The sequence below is a fragment of the Amphiura filiformis genome, unplaced genomic scaffold (assembly GCF_039555335.1).
Source record: "Amphiura filiformis unplaced genomic scaffold, Afil_fr2py scaffold_23, whole genome shotgun sequence".
NCBI lineage: Eukaryota > Metazoa > Echinodermata > Ophiuroidea > Amphilepidida > Amphiuridae > Amphiura > Amphiura filiformis.
In genome coordinates this window covers 875,765-894,989 of record NW_027305487.1, presented here as the reverse complement: position 1 = coordinate 894,989, position 19,225 = coordinate 875,765, and the positions used below count along the sequence as shown (strand labels likewise).

Genomic DNA, 19,225 nt, shown 5'->3' with positions numbered 1-19,225 from the left:
CTCTAGTGCTATCAGTAGACTCAAGCTGGCCACTGTAGCTACCTTATTTATGAGTAACGGCCGGCCCTATGTTTTAGCGTTTGGGGCCCTGGGGCCAATATTATGTGATATATGGGGCTCATATGTACATATAACAATGTAATTCTCAGGTGCAATCTATGTACAAACTCTGAGCCATAAAGCTGCTTTATATGATGAGAAACGGCCGGCCCTTTGTTTTAACATTGGGGCCCTGGGGCCCAATATATATGACTTATGGGGCTCATGTACATATGTTAAAGTATGATTCTCAAGTGCTATCAGTAGACTCAAGCTGGGCATTGTAGCTGCTTTATTTACTGAGTAACGGCCGGCCCTATGTTGGGGCCCTGGGGCCCATATTATGTGACATATGGGGGTTATATATACATATGACAATATAATACTAAAAGACCTATCTGTGTACCAAATCTGAACTCTGTAGCTACTTTATTTGCTGAGACACGGCCGGCCCTTTGTTTTAACATTAGGGCCCTTGGGCCCCAGCCTTGTACATCTGGGGCCAAAATGGGCAAAAGGCACATCTACAACTTAGGGCCCATACATATGCCACATATGAGCCCTAGTGATCTTGTAATTTTAGAGCTAGGCTTGTCAATCTGTTGCACCATATTTTAACATTTGGGCCCCTGGGGCCCATAATATATAACATATGGGGCTCTTGTATATTTGTAAATATAGAGTACCCCTAGGGCTATCAGTGTACCAACTCAGGGCCCTGAGGCTGCTTCATTTGATGAGAAATGGCGTGCTTTGTATTTTCACATTTGGGCCCCTGGGGCCCGTGACCTTTGACCTCTGGAGCCAAGATGGGCAAAAGGCACTTCTACGGGGTAGGGCCCATAAGTGTACCACATATGGGGCCTGGGCCCTTGTAGTTTTAGTGCTAGCCTTGACAGAATGATGTGTTTGATGGAAGGAGGAGGAGGAGAAGGAAAGGAAACCACAGGATGGCAATATACCCGTCCATGCTTCGCATGCGGGTATAACTAGATGGCACTGTTGTGTTTGAGCAAACACGAATATATATGCCTGTGATTCCCACCCTAATCCCCAATGACCTTGACATGACCTTGACCATTATTAGCACTCAATGGTGATATCATCCACCAAGTTTGGTTACAATCCAACAATCTTAACTCTGATGACCTTGACATGACCTTATCCATTTTGGCATTCGATGGTGATGCCATGCACTAAGTTTGGTGACAATCCAACAATCTAACTCGGATGACCTTGACATAACCTTGACCAATATTGGCGCTCGATTGTGATCTCATTCACCAAGTTTGGTTACAATCTAACAATCTTTACTCTGATGACCTTGACATGACCTTGACCATAATTGGCACTCGATGGAGATCTCATCCACCAAGTTTGATGATAATCCAACAAACTATACTCGGATGACCTTGACATGACCTTGACCCTTTTCGGCATTCGATTGTGATCACATTCACCAAATATGAAGACAATCCAACAATATATACTTAGACGACCTTGACATGACCTTGACCCCTAAAAGGCACATCTTTGGGGTGGGGCCATTAAGTGTGCCAAGTATGAGCCCTGGGGCCCTTGTAGTTTTGGAGCTAGCCCTGTTAATATGAAGCGTAAGAAGGAGAAGAAGAAGGAGAAGAAGAAGAAGAAGAACTAGATGGCACTGTTGTGTTTGAGCAAACACGAATATATATGCCTGTGATTCCCACCCTAACCCCAATGACCTTGACCATTTTTGGCACTCGATGGTGATATCATCCACCAAGTTTGATGACAATCCAACAATTTTTGCTCTGATGATCTTGACATGACCTTGACCATAATTGGCACTCGATGGAGATCTCATCCACCAAGTTTGATGATAATCCAAGAAACTATACTCGGATGACCTTGATATGACCTTGACCATTTTTGGCATTCGATGGTGATCCCATGTACCAAGTTTGGTGGCAATCCAACAATATTTGCTCTGATGACCTTGACATGACCTTGACCATAATTGGCACTCGATGGTGATCTCATCCACCAAGTTTGATGGTAATCCAACAAACTATACTCCGATGACCTTGACATGACCTTGACCCTTTTCGGCATTCGATTGTGATCACATCCACCAAATATGATGACAATCCAACAATATATACTTAAGATGACCTTGACATGACCTTGACCCCTACGAGGCACATCTTTGGGGTGGGGCCATTAAGTGTGCCAAGTATGAGCCCCAGGGCCCTTGTAGTTTTGGAGATAGCCCTGTCATTATGAAGTGTGAGAAGGAGAAGGAGAAGAAGAAGGAGAAGAAGACGGAGAAGACTAAAGAGCATAAGGAGAATATATATGCCCTGTTACACAGGCATATATAAGGAGAAGACTAAAGAGCATAAGGAGAATATATATGCCCTGTTACACAGGCATATATAAGAAACCAAAGGATAACAATATACCCGTCCATGCTTCGCATGCGGGTATAACTATACTGTTTTGTGGCATATTTGCACCAATTTAAACCTTAATTAATAGACCCGACTTAGACCAAAGCTTGAGTTAGACTTGCTTCGGGAATGTCAAGGTAGGTTTAGTCCCTGCTTAGTTAGACCTGGGTTTAGCTTAAACCAAAGTTAGACCCACTTTCAGAATATCAACCAAGATGGCTCATAAAGTTCAACGCTACCAAGTGCCACCGCTTGTGCGTATCACAAATTCGGGATCAGAACCAAGCACAAACCTATCAACGGATCTTACACCATACCATCCATGGTCATGAGTTGGAACATGTAGAGTTAGCCAAATACCTTAGTCTGCACCTGGACTAATGCCGTTTGTTCCGTTCAATTTGCTTGTTTTAATCTCGAGATATGTTTAGTTAAATGACAGGTTGCAATGAAAATTGTTCTTGCAAAATGGTGGCATTTATTGCAAAGCGCAAAATAATTTCACCCGAAACATAAACTCCTTATTTGGGTTTTCCATTACGAAAAAAAAAATAACGACGGAAAAGCTATATATACCGGTAGCTGATTTAAAAACTTACATTTCACTATTTCCGTCCTAAATGGGCGTGGCAATAGGCCATATTGATGACGAAATGGGATTCTTACGGGCATTAAGGTCAGAACTGCGTAGCTGCCGATGATGTTATTTGATCATTTTTGCACGCGGTGATAGGGAACTTAGGGGCTGTCATTTTCTTCGGAAGGAATGGGTCATGAATTTATTTATTTTGGGAGTCAAGAAAAATATCTCCCCCTCCCCCGGTAATGCCGCCACTGAACATAACCCTGATCCTAATTTTAACACTAATTTTAACATAAATTGACGAAACTATAACTTTAGTCTTTTTCGGAATAATGACCCTCTCGAACAGGCAAGATGTCCCAGCCCGACCCCCTCATTCCGAACTTACTCATTCGCTCGCTCACATGCAATTAAGTATCAAAATGGACAAAAAACAAATTCAAAATTAAGCACCTTTTTGTGTTTCCGCATGCTAAATCGGTAATCTGTACATCACGCTATACGTTATACGACAATTTGACGTACAATTCACGCATACGATGCATGGTTTATTGGAGTTAGATCGTCATACACATTATTGTCGTGGTATTATACAGCCTGTCTCAAAAAAATTGTGCAAATGAAAAGCGCCCTCTCTGGCAATTAGAAAATACCGTTGTGACATGATAATTACATCAACGTCAAGGGCGTAGTCTTAGCTCTCAAATGCCGTTTGTTCCGTTCAATTTGCTTGTTTTAATCTCGAGATATGTTTAGTTAAAGACGAAAGGGTAAAATCACAATTGTTTTTGTTTGTTTTTTCATTTTTTTCTCAGAACAATTTGTTTCAGAACAATTGTGTGCATGAACATTTATGTGCAGTTTAAAAGTAACCATCATTACATAGCAAGCAAAAGAAGCTGGTACAAATATTTTGTAAATGCTATCAAAGATTCCCTGTCATTACTTTATATATTCAAAAAGGTCTCCGTCCATCATCACATCTCTGTTATGTATTGAAATTATAAATGGTTATACACTTAAATTTTGGCCACAAAATAAAAGTTATTTGATTAAAATGTGATTTTTGGTTGTTACGGTGTGTTGGTTAAAGTGAATACAGATTTGGTACGTCGGAAACGGTCTGAAGGCTAATTTTGATTAAAAAGGTTGCCAACATCTATGTGGAAGTCATTACAGATTTATTTCTGAAAATGATTAAATTGTTTTATTTTTGTTCAAATAATTTAATCAATATCTATTGCTTGCAGAGAGCACAGTTTTACTGGGCATCATGTCTTTTGCAGAACAAAACCGATACATGTTCAGAATAGACTTCGTATTGACACTTTTCCATAGGTTTTTGACTTCGGTCGGGTGAGCACTTATTATATGTAGTTCATATTGATTGTTTCATAAGTTAAAATCAAATAAGGGTTATTCCGTAGTTGCGGACGTACATTCAGAAGACTTTGAGGACCCAGAACTTCTAAATTATTGAGGCTTTTGTATTTTGAACTCTCTTTGTATTTGAAGTATCTCTGATAAAAGTGTAAAACCTGAAAATGTAATTCAAATCCCATTCTCGGTTGGCAGGATCCTTACTACATAGCTGACACATAAAATCATGCAGGAACTTTCATCTTCATCTTCATTAGATACAGTGCATCCCTCAAAATTCAGTATTGCTGCACCTTGAATATTAACATAGCGAGGCGAACAAAAGTGGTGGTGATGAACGTGAAAGTTTATTATATACTGTGCTTCGTGCGAGTAACAATAGCACCAGCAATTATGGAAGCTGGATGCTAGCAACATATTTTCATTATTCTTAAAAAGCATTTCATAATATGGAAAAGCTAATAAGCATACCTATTTGAAAAAGGCGCTGTAGATGTCAAACGAATAAGTTCAAATTTACCTTCAGATTGACGATCAGATACATAATGATCGTTATTGCTAAATAATTCAGTTCTTTGCTCTTGCCGCATGTGCATTTGACAAAGGAACTAACGAGGTGCAGTCGGATTAAAAATTGAGCATTAACTGGTCTGGCGATGTTTGAAAACAAATTTCGTGTCATTCTATTTAAATGCAGGAAATAATTGTGTGACAGGAATGTAACAATAGCGTAAAACCTCGTCTACAAGCATATAGAGTGCTTCTGATGAAACCTACATTAATTACATATTGGCATATTTACGATTGTTTCGAATTAATTAAGCCTTCATAAAAACACTACATATGCTTGTTGACGAGGTTTTACGGACAAATACAGTAAGTGATATTGTGATCGAAGGTTTCAGCCTTCGTCCTCAAAACCTTTCATAATCCATATATCATTATTCGGGTACGAAAAGAAACTGACTATAGCTATGCATTAAACCAGGAGCAGCCCTATTCAATATGATAATGCATGGTTTCAGAACGATAGCGTGCATTTTTGAACAATTATTCAAAAATTACAAGCTGGGACAAATATTTTGTAAATGATATCAAAAAACCCTGTCATTAATTTATACACATCAGAACCAGTGGTGGACCCTGTTGCCCCACCAGTAAAAACCCAAATTTACGAACATTTCAAATTTTTTCGGTAATTATTTTGCGCAAAATGTGTTGATATTACCCCCCCCCCCCCTAAAATTCACTTTGCCCCTCCTAATGCCTCCCACCCATAAAAAACAATCCTGACGCCGCCACTGATCAGAACAACATGAGCAGAACAACTGTGACATTTGGGGTACCCCAGGGGTCAATCCTGGGGCCTCTTTTATTTACAATATATATCAACAATCTCCCCACAGTTGTCAAGAATTGCAAAATAAACCTTTATGCTGATGATACTGCCATTTTCTTTGCCAGTAAAAACATTGATGAAGTAAATAATGTATTGAATTCTGGTATGCAAAGTGTTGCTAAATGGCTTCACCAACATAGGCTCACATTGAATGTTAATAAAACCAAAACTATGCTGTTTGGATCTGCTCGTAAACTTGCATCCTCTGGTCCTCTTACTGTTCATATCAAAGATCAGCCCCTTGAATGTGTCCCACATTTTAAGTATCTTGGCATTATTTTTGATCAGCGGTTAACTTGGGAACACCAAATCGATAAAATCTGCATGTCACTTTATAAATATATTGGTCTTTTTTACCGTATCAGAAAGTTTTTAGCTGTTGACACCCTGAAGTTGTTGTATACATCCGTTGTTTTACCTAAAGTTGATTATTGTGATCTAATTTGGTCAAATGCAGGCTTAACTCTCCTGAACAGGTTGGATCGCCATCAAAAACGTCTCGGTAGAGCAATCATTGGTGTCCCAATGCGCACTCCAACTCATTTTGTCTTTGATTCCCTAAACTGGGAAACTTTTTCTGATCGTCGTAAATATCATATCTGTCTCAATGTTTTTAAATGTCTTGGGGCTGGTACCCCCAACCTGTGCAATATTTTCACCAAGTGTATTGATGCTTATAGCAATCATACTCTCAGATCATCGACCGCTGGGAATCACCCAATTATTACATTGAATCGATGAGAAAGATAATCTATTGAAATGATATCAGACTTACCTTGTTATCCTGGATATCAACATTTGACATTTTATCCAGTAAAATGCGACACAAATCTTCAGAAAACTCTGAATTGATAGCGTAATGCAATGCGGTCTTCCCCTGTTACAAATATGACAACAAGAACAAGGTCAATTATAATGGTAACATACACATTAAAGTATAACGATTATGACGTCCGTGTGCAAAACAATGGCAACTGTAATAAATAGTAATTAAATGTTTATAGATAAAGCACTATGTCAATTATTACTATCTTTGCCTTGCCCTGTGTCAATAGGAAAAAACGGGGAATCGCCTGAAAACGCAAACTAGCATGAAATTGCCAAACATAATTGTTGTAATATCGTACAAAAATCTAAAATCGCTAAAGGAAAAAGCACAATCACAGAAAAGGTTGATGGCGATTTTCTGCCTTTTCCCTAGTGACATAAGGCAAATTTGACATGAAATGAAAAGTGTAAATTGTCAAAGAGCTAGAAGATGATAATTGCTGAATATCTTGCCTTGCGGGGTACCACGCCTAGAGCACACCAACCGTTTACCCTCGCTGGGTTTACCATAGATCATGGTTTTACCTGAGTAACTCTGTAACCAATTACGTACACACAATATTGACTGGTCATACAGTGTGTATCAAAATGATTAGTGCCGACGACTTCTCATTTTGCAAAATCTTTTGTGCTATTTTTGTATCAGTTTGGGGATAACTGTTTAAATATTTGAAATTATAGTAGTTTTATCTTCTCTCAGAATTTTAGATCAGAAAGATTACACATTCCGTTCAGAAGTTACATGATTCCAAAGGAAAATAGGCGTTTTTACACATTTCATCGTAACGCTCGAATAGCGCACCATTTAAGCTCTATTTAGACTATTTCAGTACAAATACCTTTCAATTGAGAATGATGTTGAAATTTTGCCTATTTCTTCATTCATAATGTATATAAATAATCTGATCAATATTTGTTGCTTAAGGTTTATGCCAGGCCGTAATACCCTATTGACTTGAATAATTTAGGTGGGTGAAAGAATGGTAGTATAAGATGCATAGAGATTAATTACTAAGAAGATAGTGTGGCAGAATGGTTATAGACTGTAGACAGTGTCTGTTAGACCTGGTAAGAGTTATTGGAATTGCTCCACAGTATTCCACACTTCAGCGTGTTTTCATAGTGAAGAATTACTTATTGACACTCTTGAGAAGGACAGAGAAGATTTAGAAGACATTTTTAGAAGAGCAAGGAGTATCCCATGCAAACAAGCTATAACTTAAAATGTTTCAAAATTTGCTATGGGCAGTTACAGAATGGGTCCATCACAGGTGTTAAGTTCATTCAAAATGGGACTTCACTTCACACTGCCACACTGAATCAGGAACTAGCTTTCTAAAAGTACGTGTAAAGCAATTTTATGTTATGTAGACTGATGTGAGATATTAATTGAGAGCATGTATGCAAAGAAATAGATCAAGCAGTGAACCTGTTCATCTTGTGTTGTGTAAGTAAATCCATGGTTACGTCCATCTTTGTTTAAATGACAAAAGCTCTCAGATGCATTAACCTATTATCTTCAGATTATTAGATATAAGATATGCCCCTTTCCTTTATAGTGCAAAAACTATATTAATTAGCAATTTTATATTTTTAATATATTTTTGAAAAAGGTCACATATCTCGGTACCAATCATGTTGATACTACACCCTGTATGCGTATAATTTCCCGTCAGCATTTCATCTTGCTTTGATTTAAAAAAAAAGTTTGCTTAGTTCAAAATAGACCACTTTTACAGATAGTTTGGCTGGCCTTTGCATAACCTGACTGTGCAGCAAAATGGAGTTGCTCTAATTGTTATTGCACCCAAGATGCTATAGAAATAAAATGATTGATAAGCGTACATGCTTATCTTATTCTTGCAAACAAACAATCTGATGAACTGAAGTTGTGAGATTTAAGCTTTTGCTCCTGGATATCTACTGACAAATGTCAAAAAAAGTGGATGCTAGGTTTGTGAAATACTCCATCTTCTTTATTTCATTCAAATATAAAATATAACAGCACAACAATTAAACACATACATTGAATGAGGAGGTTCTCGGAAGGCCGGATGGCCTGTATTAAGACCCCCTGTCCTAACAACAACAAAAAAGTTTCAAAATAACAACAACAACCAGATATACCGCAAAATGTCAAAAACAACCCCCCTCGCCCCATTTACCCTAACAAAAACCAAAAGAGCCTGTTTTGTGATCAAGAATATGCAAGAAATTACCGAGAATATGCAAGAACTTCAATACTACATTAACTATATTACAGATAATACGATACACAATTAAATTACTTTAAGCCGTACAAGGAAATTAGATAAAATACTAAATGTAATTAAGAATAATATTATCTTTCACTTTGGTTTTGAAATGCTTGATCGTCTTTATAGTCTTTATATGTTTCTCAAGTGAGTTCCACTTAATTGGGCCCGCTGTTTTTAAGGTTTTATGAGCGAAATTCGTTTTAGATTTAGGAACCTGGTAATCTTCATTGTTTCTCGTGTGGTACTTGTGCAGAGTACTCTGCCTTACAAAATACTTTTGAAATGCTTCTGGAAGTTGATTGGTAAAATGTTTATACTTTAACATATTATGTCACATTTAGTGATGTAGGCCTATGCACTTGAATGTTTCCCATGAAAATAAAAAGTAAATTTTAAGTTGTACATGTTAACGATCTAAATAATACAATTCAATGTAAATATTACACCACTTTATCACCAATGCATCATTTTTACAAACAAAAAATAATTTAAGCCCTTAGCTCCAATATGCTCTGTTCTATTTCAGATGCCATTACCCAAAATGGTTTAAACTTGATAAATATGTGTTTGTGGGATATTCCAATCTGTTGGCGTTGAAGATGCTGCTGGATATAAATTTGTATCTGCGGAATATTCCAATTTCTGTTGGTCTTCATTCTTGAAGATGATGCTGTGGAAGGCTGTTGTGTAGAGTGTGAATGAGATGACTACTGTGTATAATAGTGTGGATGAGATGACCACTGTGAACTTCTGGCAAATCCAGAACAGTCAGAACACATTACTTATCATGCTTATCTCTCAATGCAAATTTAAGAAGTTCATGGACATTTGGTAACTTGGTATAATTGACCATGCATGCTGACCTAGCTAGCTGACTTTGTCCATAAAACAAAATCTGTTCATGGACAGTTTGTAACTTGTTATTAAACTTCAACTTCAACTTCCAGACCACTACACTATCAATCTGTCAACACTCATAATATTGAAACTGATTATCATTCCCAGGTAACAAAACCCTCCACTATGGGATACAGAACACCGTCTTATAAATAATTTCACGTGGAATGAGGCTAATATCCTATCCCCACCTCAAACTAGAAATCTCACTGCTGCATATATTTATGAACTATGTCATGAGGAGTGAGGTTATTTTAGGAGCTGGCAGTAGTCTGCATTAGTGCATTTCTATTACTGAGATACCATGCATTATTCTACAAAATATTTTTAGTGATTACAAAGCAAGAGCATTTGCAAAAGAAGCTCGACTTGGAGCTACTTAGGTTCAGAGGTCGAATTTTATTTCAAGGTCTAAACTGGATGTATATATTCACTCAGGTGTACCTGAGCGAAAAAAAAGACCGGCAGTTTATGTGCGGGCGTGTTTGTCGGAGACAGTTGCCTTGGCCCCCATATGTATCGCCCAATTATGTCCTGATAACGCACCTGAAGTGAATGATGTGTTTTTGCAGCATTGTAAGCTATTGTAATGGACATTAACTTCCATGGTATAAAGCGCTTTTTTGTTTTTCTTCAATTCACGAATATGCTTTGAAAAAGTACCCCTTTTGTGTGCGCTAATCACGTTTCTTCAGCAGAAATCATCCAAAATTTCAGACGAATATGAGTACCCGCGGATATATCTCACACTACGGGCTTCAACATCACCACAAGATGAGATTGGGTCATCTTAATTTTGACCTGGCCCAGAGCACCAAAGGGTAAATCCGGCCCTGTCGAGATATGATAATATACACCAGTGGAAATTTAAAATGAGAATTATTTCAAAGCGATGAGAATTGGACAAAACTATGAGAATTGAAAATGTTTCCATTTCTATGAATTTTCTCATCCAAATGAATGAAAAATACTAATTAACCTGTCAACAACCTGTCATAATGGTTGTTTGACACTGAAGTTATTGTGAGCTTCAGTTTTCTCATATCATTATTATGATCACTTTGTTTTGATGCAAAAACACATACATTACGTTATGTTTGTCTAAATGGGTGTATATAAAATGTAAGGAAGCAATAGCCAGTTTCTTGAGACTTTGTTAATTTATAATCTCACAGATGAACATAATTTTAAAAAAAATATATGAATCGATAGTCTCCGCCGTCGTAGGTGTCATCTGAAATTTTAAAAAGGGATAAAGAGAAGAACTTTAAAGGAAAAAAAAATCGACAAAAATGAGATTCGAACTCTAGACCGCATCATCACAATGCAGTAACGAAACCACTACGCTGTAGTAGAGCTGTTGGTTGTTAATCTTGCAAATTTATTTACAATAATAGATAACAAGAATTAATGACGCAATAAAGGTTTACCTACATAATATAACTTAAAAGGTAATATTTTACATTATGGTAAACCGTGCTATTTTGGCTTAAATGCAGGTATAATTACATACAAACCTATCGCGCGCACAAAGGTATGTAAAGTGACCGTGCATATTCAAAACATATTTTAGATAAATGCCGAATACGAACACACCATTAGTATTAATGAATGAATACGCTGGAATCGAGAGTGATTTCCAACTTCTTCCGGTGGCATATCGTTAGAATACCTCGCTTCTTATATATACTTAGGATGAGAAAGTGAATGAGAAAATTTACAATTCTGATACTTTTGTCCAATTCTTATCGCTTTGAAAGAATTCTCATTACAAATTTTCTACTAGCGATAGTTGCAGCGTGGTAAGATATGCGGTTGGTTTCTACAAATAAAATCGCCACTGCACTTTGAATACAAATCGCAGTCATTAAAATTAACAAGATACTATGCCACTGTTGTATGGGAAAGTGGGTTAGTGTAGCGGTTCCGTCCTCACTTATAGACCCACCAATGTACAGGTAACAGGTTCGAGCCCCAGCAGTTCTTGACGACTTTATTTGCATTTTGTCTTCCAGTCCAAACTCGCTGTCCCAGGTTTTATCTGGGTTTTTCGGCTTCCCCCTGCTTCTAAAACCGGTATTTCTTCCATGATTGCAAAGCGTCGGACCGCAACCACAAACAAACAAACAAAATCACGTTTCTGCGCTTCATCCCAAGAGTCGCCTGAATAATAACGTTGCCGCTCTACGTACTTATAACACTCTACTTCAGGTGAATACCCTATATTTTTCCTATTTGCCCCTCAAAGACTAAAAGACCCATTTCCCTCTTTATTTGTCCCGGAAAGACCCACAACTTTGAGCTTTGCCCCTGAAATTTTATTTAAATGCAGGAAACAATAGTGTGACAGGAGTAAGGGGTATTGTAATCGATGGTTTCAACCTTCGTCCTCAAACATTTCCTAATTCAGAAATCATTATCCAGGTACGGAATGAAACTGACTATAGCTATATATTAAACCAGGGGCAGTCCTGTTCACTATGATAATGCAGGGTTTCAGAACGATAGCGTGCATGAAAATCTATGTATGTTGCCCCACCAGTAAATACTCAAAATTACGAACATTTCAACTTGTTGCGGTAATTTTGCGCAAAATTTGTTACCCCCCGAAAATCACTTTGCCCCTCACAATGCCCAAAAAAAAAAAAAAAAAGTCCTGATGCCCTCACTGATCACAACAACATGAGCAATGGCCCTATTAAATAAATTCAGACTCACTTAGTACTCCTGTGCATAATGACATTCTTCAACACACCCCGGGATTTGTGAACAGAATCACCCAATCATTACATTGAAAAATGAGAAAGATAACCTAATGAAATGATTTCAGACTCCATCCTGGATATCAACATTTGTTGTAAAAGTAAAAGGCGACACAAATCTTCCGAACGCCGTGAATCGATAGCGTAATGTAATGGAGTATTCCTCTGTTACAAATATGACAACAAGAACAAAGTCGATTATAATGGCAACATGGTAATGATGACGTCCGTGTGCAAAACAATGGCAACTTTAATAAATAGTAATTAAATGTTTGAAGATAAAGCACTATGTCAATTATAACTATCTTGAAAAAAAAAACACATTACCATTCAAAATGATAAAAACGATTTCACTAGTACTAAAAAAAGAGGACTCAATGACTTCCTTCCCACTAATGTTAATACATGAGTGACCTACGTACTTTTCTCCGCTTGCAACCAATAGGGGCTATATGGACCCATTCGAAAAGGTACGTTCCCATGGAACAAAAACAATGGCAAGTGTAATAAATAGTAATTAAATGTTTATAGATAAAGCAGTATATCAATTATATCTATATTGAAAAAAAACCACATTAACATTCAAAGTGATAAAACGATTTCACTAATACTAAAAAAGAGGAATCAATGAACTCTTTCCCAATAATGTTAATACTTCAGTGATGTATATACGTAATTTTCTCCGCTTTCAGCCAAGGGGGGGGGTATGGGCCCTTCGCAAAAGCACTTTTCCATAGGATACTCAAACATTTCCTTATCTAAAAGGGAAATTTTGACAATTATTTTCCACGTACAACATCACGGATTGAAAAGAACATTTGTATACATGAATTTATCTCACAATCACGAGAACTTTTGTTTCTCAAAACAAGATTTTTGGAGCAATATTTTGAGAATAATGAATATTTGAAAATGCGCATTTAGTTTACTTGATTCAACTAGATGAAGAACACCATTTTCTTTAGAATTTCGCGAATATGTTTTGAAAAAATTCCCCCTTTTGTATTTGCGTGAATCACGTTTCCTCAGGAGTAATCACACTACATTTTCGACGAGCATAGCATGAGTACTCACGGATGTATCTCACCCTACGGGCTTCAACATCACCATAATGTGAGATTGGGGCCTCTAAATTTTGGCCTGGCTCAGAGCCCCAAATGGTAAATCCGGCCCGTTGAGATAAGATTACATAGTTGCAACGTGGTTATAAATACACTGAGGTGACAACATATCAAATCGCCACTACACTTTGAATACAAATCGCAGTCATTAAAACGAACAAGATGCCATTTTACTGCCGTTAGTGGAAGCGGGTTAGCGTCGCGGTTCTGTCCTCACTTAGCCCCACTGAGTTACCAGGTTCGAGCACGGAGTTCTTGACGACTTTTTTTGCATTTGGTTTCCAGTCCATATTCGCTGCCACAGGTATTCTCCATTCTCCATAATCTGACCTAAATTGCCATTTAATAAATACGATTAATTTCTTTTACAAAGAACCCCTATCAGTTATTTTAAATAAATCCGGACGACCACCCTTTTAAAAGAATCAGATTCATATTTTGCTCATGTTAAATTATGACGTTCTCCCACTGAGGCACAAAGATAACCGAAATAATTAAAGTTAAATGAGGTTAGCCTTACATTGTCATCCTGGACGTCAGCATTTGTCATTTTACAACAAATTTTCAAATATTACAACATGAAAAAAATCAATTATAATGATAACATTCACAATAAAGAACACTCTCAGAAAAAAAGGTTCTAAAATCTGTCCTCTATATGGGATCCGCAACAATTCTGAAATGAACCAAAATGACCACAAAGGGTAAAAGGACCCTTTAAAGAACCTAAAAGGCTTCTTTCAGTTTTAAAAACCTTTTTCTTGAGGTTCCATATAAAAGAAAAAGGGTCATTTAAGGCCTTTTAGAACCTTTCTTTCTGAGAGTATATGACGATATTGACATTTGTGTCAGATTAAAAGGTGGCAACAACCCCTACAAATACATGTCAATAGTTTATTGTAATCACAACGCCTTTGGACCTTTTTCTAAATCATTCAGTTTTTCTATTTTAGAGTTTGGCAAGGATAGAGCCCTAATAGATAGTGGATTTAGCATTGTACAGTAACGTTTTAAGTTGAAAAGGTAGTTGTATTAGGTTTTCAAAGTTGTGTTGGTAATTAATTCTTCTTTTTAGCGTGTCCAAGCGCAGGGTCAAATGCGCCCGAGCCAATAGCTGACGCAGTAGTTAGGTGAAAAAGTTCAGTTTGGTGACCACTCTCTGGCTAGTAAGGTTTGACGATTGATAAGGGATGTAAACCCAAGATAAGGCAGTTTAAACCCCATATAAGGGACATGAACCCCAGATAAGGCGGAAATGACACACTTATGCTTCTGCTCTCATTCAAAAATCACATTTACGCTCTACCAAATAGGGGCCATCTTGGATTTCTGGGCAAAAAGTATGTTATAACGTCAAATTAATGTCAGATTCGGATTTCTTGGGGTCTACTTACCGGAAAAAGTGTCTTTGTGCACGATTTTAGGTAATCTGGTTCAAAACTTATTTTTTTCAAGATGGCGCCGGCGGCCACCATCTTGGATTTCTGGGTAAATATGAGATCGTAATGTCAAAGTAATGTCAAATTTGAAATCCTTGTGGTCGACTTATCCAAAAAAGTGTCTTTGTACAAAACTAAATTTTTCAAGATGGTGCCGGCCACCATCTTGGATTTCTGGGTGAAAATGATGCCGTAATGTCAAACTAATGTCAGAATCGGAATCCTTGTACTCGACATATCCGAAAAAGTGTCTTTGTGCATGATTATAGGTGCTCTGGTTCAAAACTTAAATTTTCAAAATGGTGGTGGCGGCCATTTTGGATTTTGGCCTCTAGCGAAAAATGCCGGGATTTTCGCGAGGGACATGGTGGCTATTTTTTTCTAAATGGTCCATAGAAGTCGAATCAATCGTCAAACCTTACTAGCCAGAGAGTGGTCACCAAATTGAACTTTTTCCCCTAACTACAGTGACGAGCAGAATCGTTGAATTCAGCTAGGTCCTCATGTGTGCAATGTTGCCCCATCTGTGGACAGACCAACAGGTGTTCCATAGTCTGTGGAACCGTTCCACACTCACAGGTAGTGTTTTGTCCTTCTGGTAGGTATCCCCATTTCTGCAAAGCGACCTTGCACCTTCCGACCCCTGATCTAAGTCTGTTGAGACACCGCCACTCAGGCCATGTGGAATCAGCTCCAGGTGGTAGCTGCTCACTGGGTTGCAGTCCCATAGCTGGTGAATTGGGAGGTCTCCAAGCTGAACAAAGAACATCCTGTTGTCAAGCATGCATTCGATGAGCTCCGTCAGGTGGATATCTTTGGTTAGCTCCAGGATTTTGCTGAGGAGACATCTATGATTGACGGTATCGTAAGCTGCTGAGAGGTCGACGAAAACAACTCCGGTTACCAATCCTTCCTCAAATCCATCCTCGATGTGCTGGGTAAGGTTGAGAACATGGCTTGTTGTTGATTTGCCAGGACGGAAACCTGCTTGTTCTGGGACGAGTTGCTCGTCTACCACAGGTGCCAGTCTGTTGAGCAAGAGGCGTTCGAGTAGCTTGTAGGTATGGCTGAGAAGCGATATTGGTCGATAACTCTTTGGGATGGATGGATCTTTCCCTGGCTTCAGCAGACCGATGATGTGAGACTTCTTCCAGATCTTAGGGAGTCTGTGGCTGCGACGACAGGTGTTGTAGACCTGTAAGAGACATTTCTTTGCCTTTGGACCAAAGTTCTTCAGCTGCTCAGTTGCGATGTTGTCAAGGTCAATTGCTTTCCCTGGTTGGAGTTTGGCGATTCCTGCTTCCAGCTCCTGCATAGTAAAGGGCTTTAGTGAAGCCGGGATCTCCGCTGTATTTCTTGCGGTCTAATTTGGTCTTATGTTTCTTGCCACTTCTTCCATTCAGGAGCAGTTATGTGGGCAGAGGGGAAAATCAAACTTTTGTGGTAAATGTTTAAAAGATACGTTACCAATATTATCTGCTTCAATTTAGGTCACCGTTGAATTGCCATTAGCTTTGCATTAGCTATTTGTTAACCATACTGATGTCTGAGGGTTTATTATTTGAAAGGAAAACAGTACATGACTGCATGACTGTTGGTGGATGACTTTTTAGTCCATAGAATACAAAAAATATATATATTGTGGCATGACGGGTAGTAGTATTTTTATTATTGAATTCAACTTTCGAGTTAATAGGTGCTACTTTGTTACCGATAACGCAAAATGCATTTGTTCCTGACATGAATGGTTCACATTGATATATGGAAAATTGTCAATTGCCTAAAGGTAGTCCTACTTTCTAACGGATGATCTGACAGATACGTTACCATTCACTATTCGCGCTCAAACCGTGATTTTTTTTTCTACCAAGAGGGGAATTATTCACTATTTTTTTTGTTAATCGGATGATAGTATTTGTGTCGCTATTGTAAGGAAATCATAATGCATAAAGGAAAAGCTGATAAGCATAACTAATTGTATAAAATCACTACAAATACCAGACGAAAGTTCAAATAACCTTCAGAAAAGTACCATTGTATGTAAAGATCGTTATAGCTAAATAATGAAGATGTGAGACCTAGCCTCATGTATATTTGACAAAGAAACTATGACTAAAATATGCAGTAGGATTGACATTGAGCAGCAACTGGTCTGACGATGTTTGATAAAAAAATTTCGTCTTATATATTTAGGTGCAGGAAATAATAGTGTAACATGAATGTAACAATGTTCCTAAAATTATCAGTATCAATGCAATTTAGTTTAGAAAATACAGCAAGGGGTATTGCATTCGAATGTTTCAGCCTTCCTGATCAAACATTTCCTTATCCAACATGTCCAAAAGGGAGATTTTGATACTCATTTTAACGTTTAACATTACATTGAAAACGTGACGCAATTGACTTACGCGATTAATTTTTAAAGGGGGTGAACAGGAGCTGATTACAAGGCGACATGATATCTCAGATATAATGACTGGAATTGGATAATTATAGATGCTTTTATTCCATGATAGAAATGCATTCAGATGACATTATCAATCAAGTTTTAATTCTTATTTTACATGTTTTATGCTTTATAATGTCTAAAAGACATAGGATAATTGAGAAGGTAAGGTTACCTTCAACGGGAACCGGTTTTCGCCCGCGCGTTTAAGCCGGGCTCATCAGCCGCACAGTTAAACAGTATCAGGGATAAAGTATAGTAAAAGCATATAAACTTCACACAAGTACTCCCCGAGTTTTTTTGATATCTTATATTCACAAGAATTCTTGTGACAATAATTTGTTAAATTAATGGCTTTCTGTGGATATGCCAATCCTTCATGATGAGTTAGATGACATTTTCGACTTTTCACATTGGATATTCTTTATTTCGAGATATTTCTCAGAGACTGAGGTTTAAAAGAGCCACTTTCAAGTCATTTGGTAATTATCTATTTTAATTATGGGATATTTGACTTGTATAGACCATTTGGTGTCTGGGATTATGATATATTGCAACTCTGTTGTATGATATTGCTACCCTTTGTTAAAACTTGGTCTTTTTGAAGTTTCAAGTGGCTCTGAAAAGAGCCGTTTGTTTTGCATACACTGACTGGTTCCTATGCAAGTTATTGTTTGATGAATATTTCCGTAGACGGCAGATATCATGACTAGACCCACCTGTGACATGGAATTTTAGATCAAACATTCAGTTCTTGCATTCAAGCCTTATTTCATTATTGAGAACTTGTTAATTCGTGCGGTACAATTTGCATTAGACTCACCGTGTATTACAATACACAGCAGTAATGCCGATGTTAACACGTCCGCTCAAATTCTCTCCTTTTGGCCAGCCATTCAAATATTTCCAGTCTGATCATGAATCTCCATGTGAGGATAAATATGTTACCTTGTGGTCTTTTTGATGTTTCGGTGGCTCTGAAAAGAGTGGTCTTTTCAATTATGATGTTTTTTGGTTTCTTCTTCCCGAAAAAATTCGGGTTTTTGAAAACCAATATTTATATAAATAACTACATGCACAACATCATAATTGAAAAGACAAATAAATAAGAAAAATGTATACTTGTGAATAAGAAACCAAAATCCATTTGGATGAGTTAAAACAAAATCAACTTGTTGAGTTTTACCAAAAAATCAAATCACTGCATGCAAATCAAACGACTCTTTTCAGAGCCACCGAAACATCAAAAAGACCACAAGGTAACATAGGCAGGGTTTTCTTTAACGAACAAAACACGCGTATTTACGCGTTCAGGCACTTTTCTGACTCCTTCAAGTCCCTAGTCCCAAAGTCCAATGCGTACAAAATCTTGAAAACGTACGCGTTCAGATATTGCAAGAATTGAATAGAGAAACACCTGATATTGTGTATTTATTCTCGGCTTTTGGCATTTAGGACCTATACTCCCGATATGTAGGACAACGAAAGGCTTTATTGACCTGCATTTCACAATTTTCAGCTTTTCAACTGTTCAAATTTAAATTTTACACAGTAATAGTGCCAAAATGGTCCACCAAATCGCTTCAATTAGGTCTTATTTTGTAAAATTTTCCAAGTTCTAAGGGGGGGAACATCACCCTG

At 37.6% G+C, this 19,225-nt stretch overlaps 1 protein-coding gene across 1 annotated transcript in view; it reads right to left on the bottom strand.

The window, feature by feature from the left end:
- The window catches only part of LOC140143549 (uncharacterized), a 71,867-nt gene extending 55,414 nt beyond the window's left edge, over positions 1 to 16,453 (bottom strand). Inside the window, exons 1-2 of the mRNA XM_072165373.1 lie at positions 16,043 to 16,453; positions 6,609 to 6,710 (exon numbers count right to left, since the gene is read on the bottom strand). Of these exons, the coding sequence (XP_072021474.1) occupies positions 6,609 to 6,710; positions 16,043 to 16,453 (513 nt within the window). The remainder of the gene's footprint in view (positions 1 to 6,608; positions 6,711 to 16,042) is intronic.
- Positions 16,454 to 19,225: the final 2,772 nt, after the last annotated feature.